We start from the raw sequence: 14,164 nt of genomic DNA on the forward strand, positions 1-14,164 counted from the left end.
AGTTCTTCCACCAGATTGTCTGTCTGTCCCCAATTAATGATACCTGACTCTAATAAAAAAAATCATCTGAATGTTTTAAGTGTATGCGACCCTCCGTGCGGGTACTGGAGGTGAAGAATTCACCTTTCGGAAGTTGTCGTTGTTGTAGGAAGGACTGTAGTCCTCCCGCCACGAAAGGACTACAGATCCAGAAGCTACGCGCATGCGGAGTGAGGATCGCGCTTTAACGTCTCAAAATGGCGGTAGATTTGAGAGCGGTTTGGAACAGTTGGGATTGTCGTTAAACCGCCGTTCGGGTGCGTGCTGGTTAGGTGGTGGTTGCAGGGCTCGACCCAGAAACATTACGGAGAATTAAGGGTAACGATTTAATGCTTAGATTGTATTTAGCCTGGGGTTAAACGAATGCAGTAGTGCAAACTGAGGTTTGCTTAGGTGATGAAAGGGGTGCGTTTTTTGTTACTGTCGATGGGTTACCCTGGTTGATAGTGAATTTTGTTAACAGCATTTCCTAAATATTCCAACCTTAAACCATCTTTAATATCTGTTGGTATCATGAGAATTATTCGCAGATTCTAGACCGAAGAGAGACCTTGAAGTTGTGTGTTTATGAAACAACGGGGAAGTAATTGAATGAAAAAGCAGGGAAATCTAAACAAAGACAGAAAAAGCTGCAATCGCAGCCGGCCAACTGGCAAAGACCGAAGACACATCACTGCTGAAAAATACTTGATGGCCAGGCATAGAAATAGCATTGCAAAAAAGCAAAAAAAAAACCAGATGCTTGAAATATGAAATATTAAAAATGCTGGAAATACTGAGATCGGCAGCAGGTCGGACCTAATTACTTTCAGCGCTCTATTTTTAATACGATTTGTGGATTGGAATCCTTTATTACTGACGTTATGTATATACAAGTTTTTAAAAATCTTCCATTGATAAATATTTTGGAACCGTTTATTGGGAAGTTCAGGTATACTTGAAGGACTATATAAAAGCAAAATACAGTGGTTGTGGAAACCCTACTAGAACTAGCAAGAACTAGGGGTCACTTTAAAAAAGCTTTTTTTTTCCCTGGAGGTTTTGGAGATCCTGAATGTTTTTTTTCTCAAAGGATGGTAGAATCAGAGTTTTTAAATATTAAGACAGATGCAATATTTTGTTTTGGGGGGATAGTAAGCAGGAATGTGAAGTTAATGTTACAGTCATAGCACCTGTGGTCTTATTGAATGGCAGAACAGATCTAATGGCCTAATTTGTATGTTCTTACTCGAAATAACACCTGCTGGAGATACTTTGGTCAGGCATCCTAAATGGAGATGAAGGTTGATTTATATATTTAAAAAAAAGCATGGGATCAGTAACGTTCTAAATAGCTTTCTGATTTTTTTTAGATGTTGAGCTAAATCTTTTAAAATCACTGGGTAGGTCCAGCTGGAGCATTGTGGTCATCTTGGGCACCACTTTGCCAGAAACAAATTGTGGGAGTTTAGGGAAATTAGCAGAGGGGAGTAGAAGTCATCGGATTGCTCCCATGGAGCCAACTGTTGTATGTTACATGCATTATGTATAAAGGAGATTACTGGGATGGTACCAGAGATTTTAAAAAAACTAAGATATCTGGAAAGATTAGAGAAACTAGAATTATTCACTTTGGAACAGAGACAGTTAAGGGTAGGTTTGATTAAAAATATTTAATGAAGTAGGGAAATGGCATTCCATGGCAGAAGGGTAGGTAACTGGATGCATGGATTTAGGGTAATCAGTAAAACAGCAAAATGTTCTATTTTAAAAGCAATTATTGAATGTGCAGATATGTGAGTATAAAGGTAGATTAATGTTGATAAGTTACAGTAAACCAAGCAGCTCATAAAAGCAAAAGAACATTAATAGAGAACTTGCTGCTCTACCACCAGTGTTTTTTTAAAATTTCTGGTTAACTGGTGTTTTTCTAAACTATAGAATATTTGGAGAATGAACAGGGAAAGATAACTTGGTGTGGCTGGGAAGTCAATGACAAGGGGTCATCAATTTTAAATCCTCGAGTTAGCGTAACACTATTACAGCGCCAGTGACCTGGGTTCTGGGTTTCCTCTGGGTGCTCCGGTTACCTCCCACATTCCAAAAGACGTACAGGTTAGGAAGTTGTGGGCATGCTAGGTCGGTGCCGGAAGTGTGGCGACACTTGCAGGCTGCCTCGAGAACACTCTACATAAAGATGTATTTCACTGTGTGTTTGGATGTACATGTGACTAATAAAGATATCTATCTCTTAACAAGGGCATGGCTGAGCAGCTGAGGATAAGTAAGAATGAGTAATATTATGAAGTTGGAAGTGGGCAGTAGGTGTAAACTATTCCCAGCCCTGGCCTGGAGGTGTGAACTGTGTTTGGCGTTACAACTTGGGTTAAATAAAATGCCAGTAGAATGTTTGATTTAATCTTCAACCATGGTCAGAGAGAGGAATGAAGTTGGTGACTAGGAAAATGAGTTTGTAGTGGACACCTGGCCTGATTGTACTTATTACAATTTCCACACAGGCATATTTGTTGAGGATAGTGGCAGGAGATTAATTTGCTCTCTGCTCATGGCTCTGTCACTCTGTGAGTCCTTGGGAATTGGATTTCTTGGGGTCTGGCAAAATTCAGCAGTGAGAGGTTCTGGGTCCATCAGCCTTTTACAGAACTGCTATTAGCCAGTTGAAGTAGAAGTGCTTCTCCTAGAAGCACCATAGTTAAACTTGTTCTGTGATCTACTCTGCCCGTTACTCTTTATCACCCCACAATCTGATTATTCTCCACCGATCCTCATCTCTTTTCTGCAGAAATACTGGGTAGATTAGTAGATTAGGCAGCATCTAGGAAGAAAGAAACAATGTTTCAGGTCAATGTAATTTCTGTTTTTTTTAAAAGGTTTACAGCACTTTTTGCTAACTTTATTCAACCTCGTTACTTTTTTTGCACTATTTATTTGTAATTTATATAACATTGTGTCTTTGCACTGTACTGCTACTGCAAAACAACAAGTTTCATGTCATAAGTTAGTAATAATAAATCTAATTCTGATTCAGCATGAGATAAAATATCTGAGTTGCTTGTTGGAAAAATTCAAAATGGTTGAAGAAACTTGGTTTTTAATTTTGAATTTGAAGAGTAGTAACTTTTTTAACTTTTGCAGGTAAATATTTCTCCTTGTGCAAAATAGTGAAATGCTCGGGACTTCAGAGGAAGATCTGAAGTTTTCCACATGATCCAGGTAGTTTGATGGAGACTTCTGAAGTGTCTGCAATTATTAACAATCAGAGGCAAAACTTCTTGGCTGAGTGGACAACAAATGTTACTCGTGCAGGAGTAATACTGAATCCTCCTTTTTGCTTCAGTGATGTATACACCTCTCCTCGGGAGTGCAGAAGTATAAATGATTCTTTCACTACTGAGTTCGCTCCACTTCAGTACTCAAACAACAGCAGCTGCTTCAGCTTAGATTCTCTTCATAATGAGCCTCTTTTGGAGGCAGACACACAGAACGGAACTGAACAACCTGCTTTTGATATAAATGGTTTATTGTCTTCGGATCTTCATCCAAATATAACACAGCACACTATTCCTTCACAAAATGGTTTATTATCATGTAACAGTGTGGCAGGAAAGCAAGCCACTGAGAAGATTGTTTGTAATAATGCACTCGTGCAAAGACTTGAACAGGTTTGTACATTAAAATCTATTTAATCCATTTCTGCACATTGCCAGGAATGGTGGGCAGAGAAATAGCAGGTGGAGTTTAATCTGGACAAGTGAGGTGTTGCACTTTGGGAGGTCAAGGTATACGGTAAACAGCAGGACCCTTTGGAGCATTGATGTACAGAGGGCTTTTGGGGTGCAAGTCCATAGCTCCCTGAAAGAGGAAACATAAGTAGATCGGGTGGTAAAGAAGGCATACAGCATGCTTGCCTTCACTGGTGAGGGTGTTTAGTATAAAAGTCAGGAAGTCATGTAACAGCTGTTTAAAATGTTTGTTGGGCCACATTTGGAGTATTGTGTGCCGTTCTGGTCACTGCATTACGGGAAGGATGTGGAGGCTTTGGAAAGGGTGCAGAAGAGAATTTCCAGTATGTTGCCTGGATTAAAGATTATTAGCTCTAAGGGGATGTTGCATAAATTTGGATTGTTTCTTTGGAGCATCGGAGGCTGAGGTGTGACCTGATAGAATTATATACAATTATGAGAGGCATAAACAGGGTAGGTGGGTCAGTCTTTTCCCCCATAGTGGAAATATCAAATGCTAGAGGACATAGCTTTAAGATGAGAGAGGGAAAGTTTAAAGGAGATTTACGTGGCAAGGTTTTTTTTGTGCAGAGAGTGGTACGTACCTGGAACACACTGCCAGGGGAAGTGGTGGAAGCAGATATGATAGCAATGTTTAAAAGGCATTTAGACATCCATGAGAAGGCAGGGAATTGAGGGATATAGACCATGTGCAGGCAGATGTGCAGTTTAAATTGGCATTATGGTCTATATCCATCAATGTAGAGATATCTAGTACAGCACAGTGTTTAGTTAAGAAGTGCATTTCTATAACTCTTTGCTCTTCTCTCTAGGTATAATTCTAAAAACATCTATATTGATTCACAGTAAAAAAAAACTTTCAGCTATAAAATATATTTTCTATGAAGTATTTTTGATTTTGCTATAAATGTAATGCAGCTCTGTTTCTTTTCTTTGCCTACATCTGATCTTGCCTATTCCCTGTTGCTCATGCTTAAAAATCCCATTTCCCATTGATATGTCTGCTTCGGTCTTGGATCAGTGTCAGCAGTTGCTTCTCTGAGTTAGCTTCACTCCAAATTCTTGAGTGAACTATCTCAGCAAATATTTCGGTGGAATACTGAAAATGTGACATAGTGTCTGTGGTGCCATTTCTACTGAGACCCAACGAAGCCCATGTGGTGTTGCGAGTATTTAAAGAAAAAAACTGCAGCAATTCTGGAGGAAGAGCTCATTAATATCCAAGTCAATGTTTATTCCTCAACCAGCATCACCAAAATGAGTGGTAATTCATCTGATTGGTACATGCAAAATAGCTGCCAAATTTTCTGTAATAGTGAGTGCACTTTAAATGCACTTCATTTGGCTCTAAACAACTTATGGTTATGAAAGGTGCTTTATTCATGCTCTTTTTCTGTTTTCCTGAAACTATTTTCTGTTAACATAAGATCATACCAAATAATCCAATTTAGTTATCATCAGCTCTTTTAATTGAGCATTATATTTATCCATATTGTTAGGAATATTCTTGAAATTTGTTGACATAGAAAAGTGAAAGGAAAAATGGAACAAAGGAAATGTAGTTGATCCAAAGAATTTTACAGCACAGTGGGAAGCCACTATGAAAACTGGCACTCATTAAATAACGTATTTTCCTAGTACATGTTTTGGTTGTAAGCAGCCTGGAAGAGATAGTATTGGAAATAAGAATGCAAGACACAGATATTGTTAATTTGCAGATTTCATCAATATTTGTCTGGAGCAAGTGATTTATTTTATATTTTTCTGCAACTCTTGTTCTGCTTTCTGGTCTTTTAATTTCTTTCTTTCTTTGCTTTTCACTCAGTTGAGTTTAATTTGGTGACTTATTTTTAATGGACCATCGTTAACCTGATTAATACAATTATCACAATCAATTATTAAAAGTTAAGAGCAACAAATTTACTTGTATGGCTTTAATATTTAGAGCAATGATAATTAGATGCTAATTTTGTAATTCTTTAAAGTTAAAAGAGTGGCAACAGGAAAGGCAAGAGGAACTGAAGAAACAACATCTAGAGCAGCTCCAGCGACTGGTAGATGAACAACAAACACTACTGGGTCTTATTGGTACACAAGGATACACAGGTAGAAAAAAAGAGTTTGCATCTTATTAAATGTATTTTAGATATGTTATCCATGGTAAATATTATATGATTGTTTACAGAAATTTATACCATTTAATCAATCAACTTTGAATCTGTATTGCAATTAACCCTGGAATTCACAATTAACAAAATAAAAACTTTACCATGGAAGGACTTAATCAAATATTGCGTACATATGTTCAATTAAAATCAGTATCTATACTATTGGTCAAAAAGACCACTGTGTAAAATGATGAAGATTAAGAAGAATTTCAAATGGGTGCGAGTCTTTGGAATTCTTTAACCTAAAGAGCTATGGAGGTGGTATCATTGAATATATTCAAGGCAGAGATTGACCAACATTTAAACAAGGGAACTGAGGGATATGGGAAAGGGCAAGGTGGGGATGCTGAGGCTAAGACTGGATCAACAATTTTCTTATTCAATGGCAGAGCAGATTTGAAGGGCCGACTGACTTACTCTTAGTTCTCGTGTAAAATAAATACAGGAAATTAGGTTATTCTGAGCTGAAGGGTATCATTGTTACAGATAACAACAAAAATCCATGCTATTAAACTTAGTGATTGGAAGCTGTTGAGCAATAAGTCTATTTCATAGAACTGTTGCAGTTGGCATATTCTATCAGCTGGGACACGATAAAACATAATGATGTTACAGGCCTATTATTTTTGGTACTGCTGGGTTACAAACACATCCACAAAATTTCTAATCAGGATTAAATAATACCATTCTTGGCTGCAATCTAAGATGCTATGATATTTGGGGGAAAAGGCAACCCATTTTAAGGTAAACCTGCTATTTTAAGCCAACAAGTATCTGTAGAAGATGTGAATTGGAGCAGACAAAACTCTTCCCCTGTTGTGGCTGGGCCCTCCCTGGCTGCACAAGTATTCTTGGCAGAATCACTAGCAATTATAGATTCAACTGTTAATATATTATTCCAGAAATTGTTTGATTACTCCCATTATAACAGTGAGCACTAATAGTCTTGTTTTGACTTAGTTTTGGCAGGACATTTGCTGATCTGCTAAGGAAGCTGATAGTCTTTAACAATTGGATCTTTTTGTTTTGAGTGCCAGCAAAATTAAATGGGGTAGAGGCAGCATGACTACGAAATAGGTTTGGGATTATGAAAGGGTAGAGAGGAATGGTTGTTTTCAGCTGGAGGAAGGATGCAGTCATTTTTGTTAAGAGTCGATGTTAGGATTAATTTTCCTTAAATGTACCTCAATGATGAGAAGAGCACCATTTCAAAATTTTCATGTGTTAAAGTGTGACAAACAGCGAGGAAGACTGTGATAGACCAAGGTGATATAGGCAGGCTGGTGGAATGAGTAGGTACTTCACAGACAAAATTTAATGCAGAGAATTACTTCATTTTTGGCGGGAAGATTGTGGAAAGGCAACATTGTAAAATGGGTGCAATTCCAAAGTGAATGGAGGAACAAAGAAAACCGAGTGTACACTAAGTTCTCATTTTCTTTGAGGAATAGGGCCATGGGTAACAAAAAAATGCAGAAACCTCCTAAGCCCTTCTCCTTTGGACCTAATACATCCCAAAATGAGCAAAGAAAAATGCCCAGTAATGTTCTAAAAGCATTAATGTACATTATTGAACACCTAAATATCTAAAAACTTAGCTCATTGATGACCACTGATTTAAGAGACTATTCCTCAGTTTTAGGCCAAGAGGTTATAATGCAGCTTCAATGAACCATTTCAATCTTCTCGCCTTTAAAAGTGATCCGTTCACATTTAAAGCTACAAGAAGAGTAATTCTCAAGCATATCAAGAGGCAAGGTTTAAGATAGCATTTTTCCCTTGATGGACCTTCAGGGAGCTTTTTTTCAGATCTTGAATGTATTGTCTAAACAGTGGCAAATTCTCAATTTTGTTACGTGTTCTGAATTTTGAACTACATGATCATCCATGTGATGTCCAATTGTCAATCCATCTATTCCATCTGGTACCTGTCTTAGCTTTTTAAATCCACTCTGGATGTGACTGAAAATGGGAATATAAACCATCCAATACATTGGTAATCTTGAAGGGGTGAACTTTGAGATCTACTATTTTGAAGAGTCTGCATATCAAACATTCTATTTTGCATGTTATCCACCTACAAAATGGATCCATTAATCCTGGTAATGCAAAGAACAGAGATCCCTCATCTTATAAACACTTATGATTGAATGTAAATGATGATTTGTGATTTGAAATTGCTCTTGCTGGTCAGCTTAACTAGGGATTTTCCAGTAGACTGACTAAACTCTTGCTGTTCACTCATTATCTTCCAAAGGCTCAATCCCTTGGATTAATAAATTTATTCCTTTAACAAATTTATTAGACACAAGCTTTCAAGATTCTCCAGTTGTTACATTTGTGGTAACATATTATGGATTCTTCTTAAGTCTTTTCCACTTGCGCTGGCAGGGGGTAATTGCCTGAATGTAGAAAGTCATTGAATTAGGCTATATTAGGAAGCTGAGGTAATGGTGCATACTTGTGCCCAAATAATCCTTGTTAATTTAAGTTCTTTATAGGTTTTGTTTGATTTAATCCAATGCAGGCAACGGATGGGATACATAGATTGACAGTTGGACATCACTTGAAAGATCATGTTTATGTAATTCAAAAATCAAAACGGGTAATGAGAAAAAATAATTTAAATTTTAATCATTTGTTCTCTGGCAGTATTACAAATCAGAACAGTTCTTTTGAACTTTTAAACATTTATCCTCCTTGCTCTTTTTTTTTCCAGAGACTTTAAATAGCTTGGATGATGTTGAAAAAAAAATTCCAGTTAAAGTTGTCCTGCAACAAGATGGGCATGTGGCACAAGAGAATGCTGTCCCTGAGGGTAAGCAAATATAGCAATCATTAAACTCGAGGTTTGGCATAAATTACATATTGCCCCAAAATATGTAATTTATGCCAAAAGGTAATATTTTACTTTTAGGAAAGAAGATAAATCTCTATAGTATTGAAGTAATGAAACCTTTGTATTGGTATTATGGAATGAAAATGCAGAGTACTAAAACAAAACAAAATTTGATCTGCTCTTGCACCTAATTCAGAAAATTACAGATTTAAAATACATTATTTTACAAAGAGTTTGAATTTGTGTTGTATAAATCCAGGTTCTTTCTTAATACTTGGTACTTATGAGTTGGTTCAAAATATTGGTAATGAAGTCAGCAGTTTTTCAGTCTTAAGTATAAGTACATGATACTTAATACTAGCATTAAGTATAAATACATGATTTAAAGAACTAGCATTGTGTATAATCACAAAATGCATACATTCTGTCAATTTTTGTTTGAAGGTGAGGCTGAAGTTCACAGTGAAGACAGTGCTGCATCAACATCTTCAAGAGAATCTTTAAATATACATCAAAGTAATACAGATTCTACAAGGGCAACATCTGTTCAAAGCCCATCTGAAAAAACTTGTTCTTATGATCCACCATCATTTACAACTCTAGAAGAAAGGTAAATGAAAAGTGAGGAGAACATACCAAGCTTCAATTGTAAGGCTATTTTGTTAGTCATATTAATAAACTGTTTGCCTTAAGCTTAATTTCCAATATAGTTGTAAAAATATTAAGATGTGCATTTTTTGTGGAGTATAATTCAACTATTTTCAGTATTTTGTAAGCAGATGTATAACCTCTCCAAATTATGAATCTTGCTTTTTTTTTGGTAATGCAATAATTGAACAGATATTATCTCTCCTTGATAGACCAATCAAACCAGGTGTAAGTGGAGGAAAAGAAACTTTTGAAGAATTCCTGGAGAAGCAGATGAGAATGGAAGAACAGAGGTTGCAACGACAACAAACTTGAACTGAAGCAGTTACCGGTTGTGCTTAGAGCCGTAAATCTAGCATTCATAAAATTAAATGTACTATTTGTGATGCCATAATTAATGTCACAGGACAACAGGTGAATCTTGAATAATCTATTATTACTTCAAAATTATTCTGATTATCACATAATTCTGCAAGTGGTATTTGTTAAGAATGTTGAGGTATTGTATTGCAAATTCATCCCATTTATTCAGGAAACTATTTAGAGAATGGAAGAAACAGATATCACAGCAACTTCTCAATGAAAGTGGAGTAATTTCCCCAGAGAATTCAGTAATTGGAGGATGGTTATATATTACATTCAAAGAGTTGATCATGTATTTATAGTGTCCTAAACTGCTGTCTATTGAGTAAACAAAATTTAGACAAGGTGAACTTTCAATTATGGAGATATGTTGGCCTGTGGTCTGGACATTTGCTGTTATTCAAAAATAATGTGGAGGGAGAGAATATTTTTAAAGATATATTAAACTGAAGTATTATATGCGTAGGCATTTTAATCTTTTGGGTGTGTTAATTCAGCTTGCTTAAGTCGCATGACATAATCGTGGCAAAGAAAAATAATGCTATATTACAACGCTTCAGAAAATGTCTGGGTAATTTGTACAACACTGTTGGAGAAAATTGACGTCAATTTTCTCTAAAGCTGAGGTTGAAGAAATTAAAATGAATTAAATCTGCTGTAGAAGGTTGTGTATGATGTTTAAATATGATTCTTTTTCAGATTAGATTTATGTTCTTGCATTACTGCTTAACCTTTCTCCTTCTGAGAAGCTGCATCGTGAAAATGTGAAACCACATTTCAGCAGAAAGTAAATTGCTTGTCTGGTATATAAAATGCAAGATAATTTTTTTTTCTTATTTTTTTCCTTTATCTTTCTTTCTTAATCCAATATTTCATTCCCTTTTTGTTTCTCTCTTTCTATATCTAATTTAACTCTGATTCAAAAACAGAAAATGCCAGAAATACTCAGCTCAGCCAGTATTTGTGGAGAGCAAGCAACGTTTCAGACCAGAAATGTTTCTGATGAAAATCATTTATGTTAAATGTTAATTCTGTTTCTCTTTCCAAAGGTGCTGTCTGATGTGCTGGGTAACTCCAGCATTTCTTTTCAATTTCCAGAATTTGCAGTAATTTGCTTCAAATCAATTGATTGAACTCATTTCCTGCTCCTTTTCCCTTTCTCTATTTCTAAAATATTTGTTGAAGGGAGAGCTGATGAGACATGGATGTATCATTTGACCTCATTGGCTCAAATTTCCAGCAACTTTAGCACCAACAAATGTTTTGCAAAACTGAAGTGTGAGTGGTGGAAGAATTCCAACAGAAGGTGTGCTGCCGAATGCCCTTTTGTGAATTCTGGTCTAATCTTTATTTTTTTCTTTTTAATATAAAGCATTTTGGGATGTCTTCCCACATTTGAGGAAAGATGTGAAAGTGCACTTTTGTTCTGGAAGCCACCTGTTTTAAGAAATCTTATAATCAGAAAATTTAATTGTTGGAGGTGGCCGAGAAACTGATTCCGAAAGCAATCATTAAATTCTTATTCACTATTATTTTAATATATTGTTATTATAGTTCTCTGAGGATAAGGCAACCAAAAAGAAAGTTTTTGAAGTGTGGTGAAGGACTAGCAAGATTTTCAAAAATCAAAGGCGAGTAATCAGGCAACAGTCAAAGCTGATAAAGAAAGAAACCTAACCGACCAGGATTCCATAACTTTAAAGAAGACAACTTGTCAACAGATGCAGCGGAAATTGATTACTATTAAACAAGGAAAGCCATAAATACTGGCTCTACCCGGCTTGTCAACAAACCAAAGGCAATTGGTAAAGGAAAGAGCAACTCTGCATTGTGTCTTAAAAAAGCAGCTGTTTTAGGAAATGTAATGAAGAATAATGTCTTCCAGTCACCTCATCAGGCAGAGGAAATAATAAATGCATCAGAAGGTCATGTTCAAAATGTCCATAAAACTGAAAATGTAAATGTGGTTCAGGAGTACGAACAAACGACAAAACAGATCGAACAAATTGCAGCGAAAACTTTGCATAAACTAACATCACTGCATAAAGCTGAGAGGTTGCAGAAAAATGCAGGAAATATACTTCCTACTTGCCCAATTGATGGACCTACAAATGGATTTGAAAATTCATTTGAGATATCATTTCAGAAAAAGATGGAGAACTGGAATAAGGAAAATGAGAAGGAAATTGTTGAATTGAATGAGTTTGAGTTTTTGGAGCAAGCAGCTGAAGAACTTTCCTTCTCCAGTAATTCTTCCTTTGTGCTAAAAATGGCACACCATGATTGGCAATATAATAAAGAACGCAGATTGTCCTCCACCCCAATAAAATCCGTTCAACATAATCAAATGTTTGAAAAATCAAGTGACACAAAGAACAACAGAAATATGGATGATGGCGATAAAGAGAGTGTTTATCATAAATGTACTTGGTGTTGAATTTAGAGGAAAAGATCACAAGTGTTTTTGATCTACCGATTGGCAACGAAGCTCTAGCTCAAAATGTTGGATGTGATTCTCAAGAAGATCAGTATAGTATTTGTGATACCACTTCAAATTCAGAGGTGGATCTTGATTCTACACTGACAAATGAAAATCAAACACAGAAGCAGAAGATCTGTAATAGTGACAAAGAAGATGATCCTAAATCTATGTGTGGAAAACAACCAACAGACAGTCTCAATAAAGATAAGAACATGGACACAGATCTTGACTTGTCATCTGATGATGATGATGATGATGTCAAAATGTTGACTGTGATAGAAAAAGATAAACTTGAGTTGAGCCAGAAAGCAGATTCCTCTCTTTTTAATTCTGAAGGTAACTTATCTTTGCAGCAAGAAAAGGTTGAATTTGATGATGACCAAACATGGACTGACCAAGAAGAAGCTGAAGATAGCTCAATGGAGAATGTTCATACTTCTACATTAGTAACTCAAAATTTTTCTTCTGGTAAAGTTACTGAGGACAAAGTTATGAGAAGAAAAATTGCTTCTGCCAAGAAAGGAGAGGCTGAGGGTGAAAAAAATTTGAACAAGTTTGGAGAATCACCTCCTACATCTGATCTAATAGCAAGATTATTTCCTTCACTGAAACCCAAGGCAAAGCCTGGGTTGCATCAAGGGCAGGAACAGAAATCTGAAGTCGTGAATGACAAACCATTAGGTACAGTACATGTGTCTATTTTCATTTTGATATGTTATTTAGCACATTGTTAAGTTTGAGAAATTTGTCAAAAACTGTGCCCCTCCATGCACATCAGATCTAGAGAAAGTATGGCTAATCTACAACCATCAAGACTGGATTGAAAAATAATTTCCTAAGAGCCACCGGTTTTAAGTGTTGTGTATCTTGTTCAATTCCCTTTCAGTATTTAAAATGAGTGATGGAGTAGGGGATAGAACAAATTTAAAGCTGTGAATGATAAACCGTTAAGTTTGAATTGATTGTGAATTAAAAAGGATCTTGCTTTTTCCCTATATTAATTAGTTGCAGCTCTTTCAATCTGGTTTCCCAGCAAGTCATAGTCATACAGCATCGAACAGGCCACTCGGCCAACAACTGGGCACCATCCTTCATTAATCCCACCTTCTAGTACCTGGCCCGTAGCCTTCTATACCTAGGTACCTTAAAAGTTCACCTTAAGGTCAACTCTCAAATGCTGTCATCAACTCTGCTTCCACCACTCTTTCTGGCAGTGTATTCCAGGTACTTGCCCCCTTGGTGTGGAGAAGATTCCCCTCAAATCTCATTCTTATCACCTTAAATCAACGTCCTCTAGTTTTGTTCACCTGTATGGGGGAAAGTATCATGCTGTCTACCCTTTCTATACCCCTCATAATTTTATATATCTCAATAAGGTCCCCTCTTAACCTTCTCTTCAGTCTCTCATTACTGAAAGTTCCATCCCAGGAAACATCCTGGTTAATCTCCTCTGCACCTTCACCAGCACTATCACTTCTTTCCTATAGTGTTGTGACCAGAACTGCATGCAGTATTTTAGCTGAGTATTCCACTATCACTCATCAAAAAGTGAAGAACAAGATAGAGGTGAACATAGAAAATAGGATAGACAAAATTTGTGTATTCAGAACAGGATGGAAAACATCTAACAGAACACGGCAGAAGTAGATGTGTGGAGACAGCCAGTTGAAAACTTAGTACTACCCATCTTAATCATATTGAGTTGCATGTGGCTTGTGTCTGTGTATTGGAAAAGTAGAAGGATGGAGAAGGTGAGCCTTCAGGGGTATTGGAGATACGATCAAAAACGAAGGGACCCTGGATATAAGAGCTTTGCTGACAAGTCGTATAGCCTGGCAGTAACCATTACTTCAGTCTTTCCAGCTGAAACACTTTTTTTCAG

General features: G+C 36.5%; 1 protein-coding gene across 1 annotated transcript in view; it reads left to right on the forward strand.

The window, feature by feature from the left end:
* The first annotated feature begins 222 nt into the window (after positions 1-222).
* The window catches only part of LOC127576151 (centromere protein J-like), a 38,402-nt gene continuing 24,460 nt past the window's right edge, over positions 223-14,164 (forward strand). The window contains exons 1-8 of the mRNA XM_052026539.1: positions 223-357; positions 3,175-3,701; positions 5,768-5,888; positions 8,670-8,768; positions 9,234-9,399; positions 9,650-9,751; positions 11,553-12,210; positions 12,246-12,963. Of these exons, the coding sequence (XP_051882499.1) occupies positions 3,261-3,701; positions 5,768-5,888; positions 8,670-8,768; positions 9,234-9,399; positions 9,650-9,751; positions 11,553-12,210; positions 12,246-12,963 (2,305 nt within the window). The 5' untranslated portion in view covers positions 223-357; positions 3,175-3,260. The remainder of the gene's footprint in view (positions 358-3,174; positions 3,702-5,767; positions 5,889-8,669; positions 8,769-9,233; positions 9,400-9,649; positions 9,752-11,552; positions 12,211-12,245; positions 12,964-14,164) is intronic.

The sequence above is a fragment of the Pristis pectinata genome, chromosome 11 (genome assembly GCF_009764475.1).
Source record: "Pristis pectinata isolate sPriPec2 chromosome 11, sPriPec2.1.pri, whole genome shotgun sequence".
NCBI lineage: Eukaryota > Metazoa > Chordata > Chondrichthyes > Rhinopristiformes > Pristidae > Pristis > Pristis pectinata.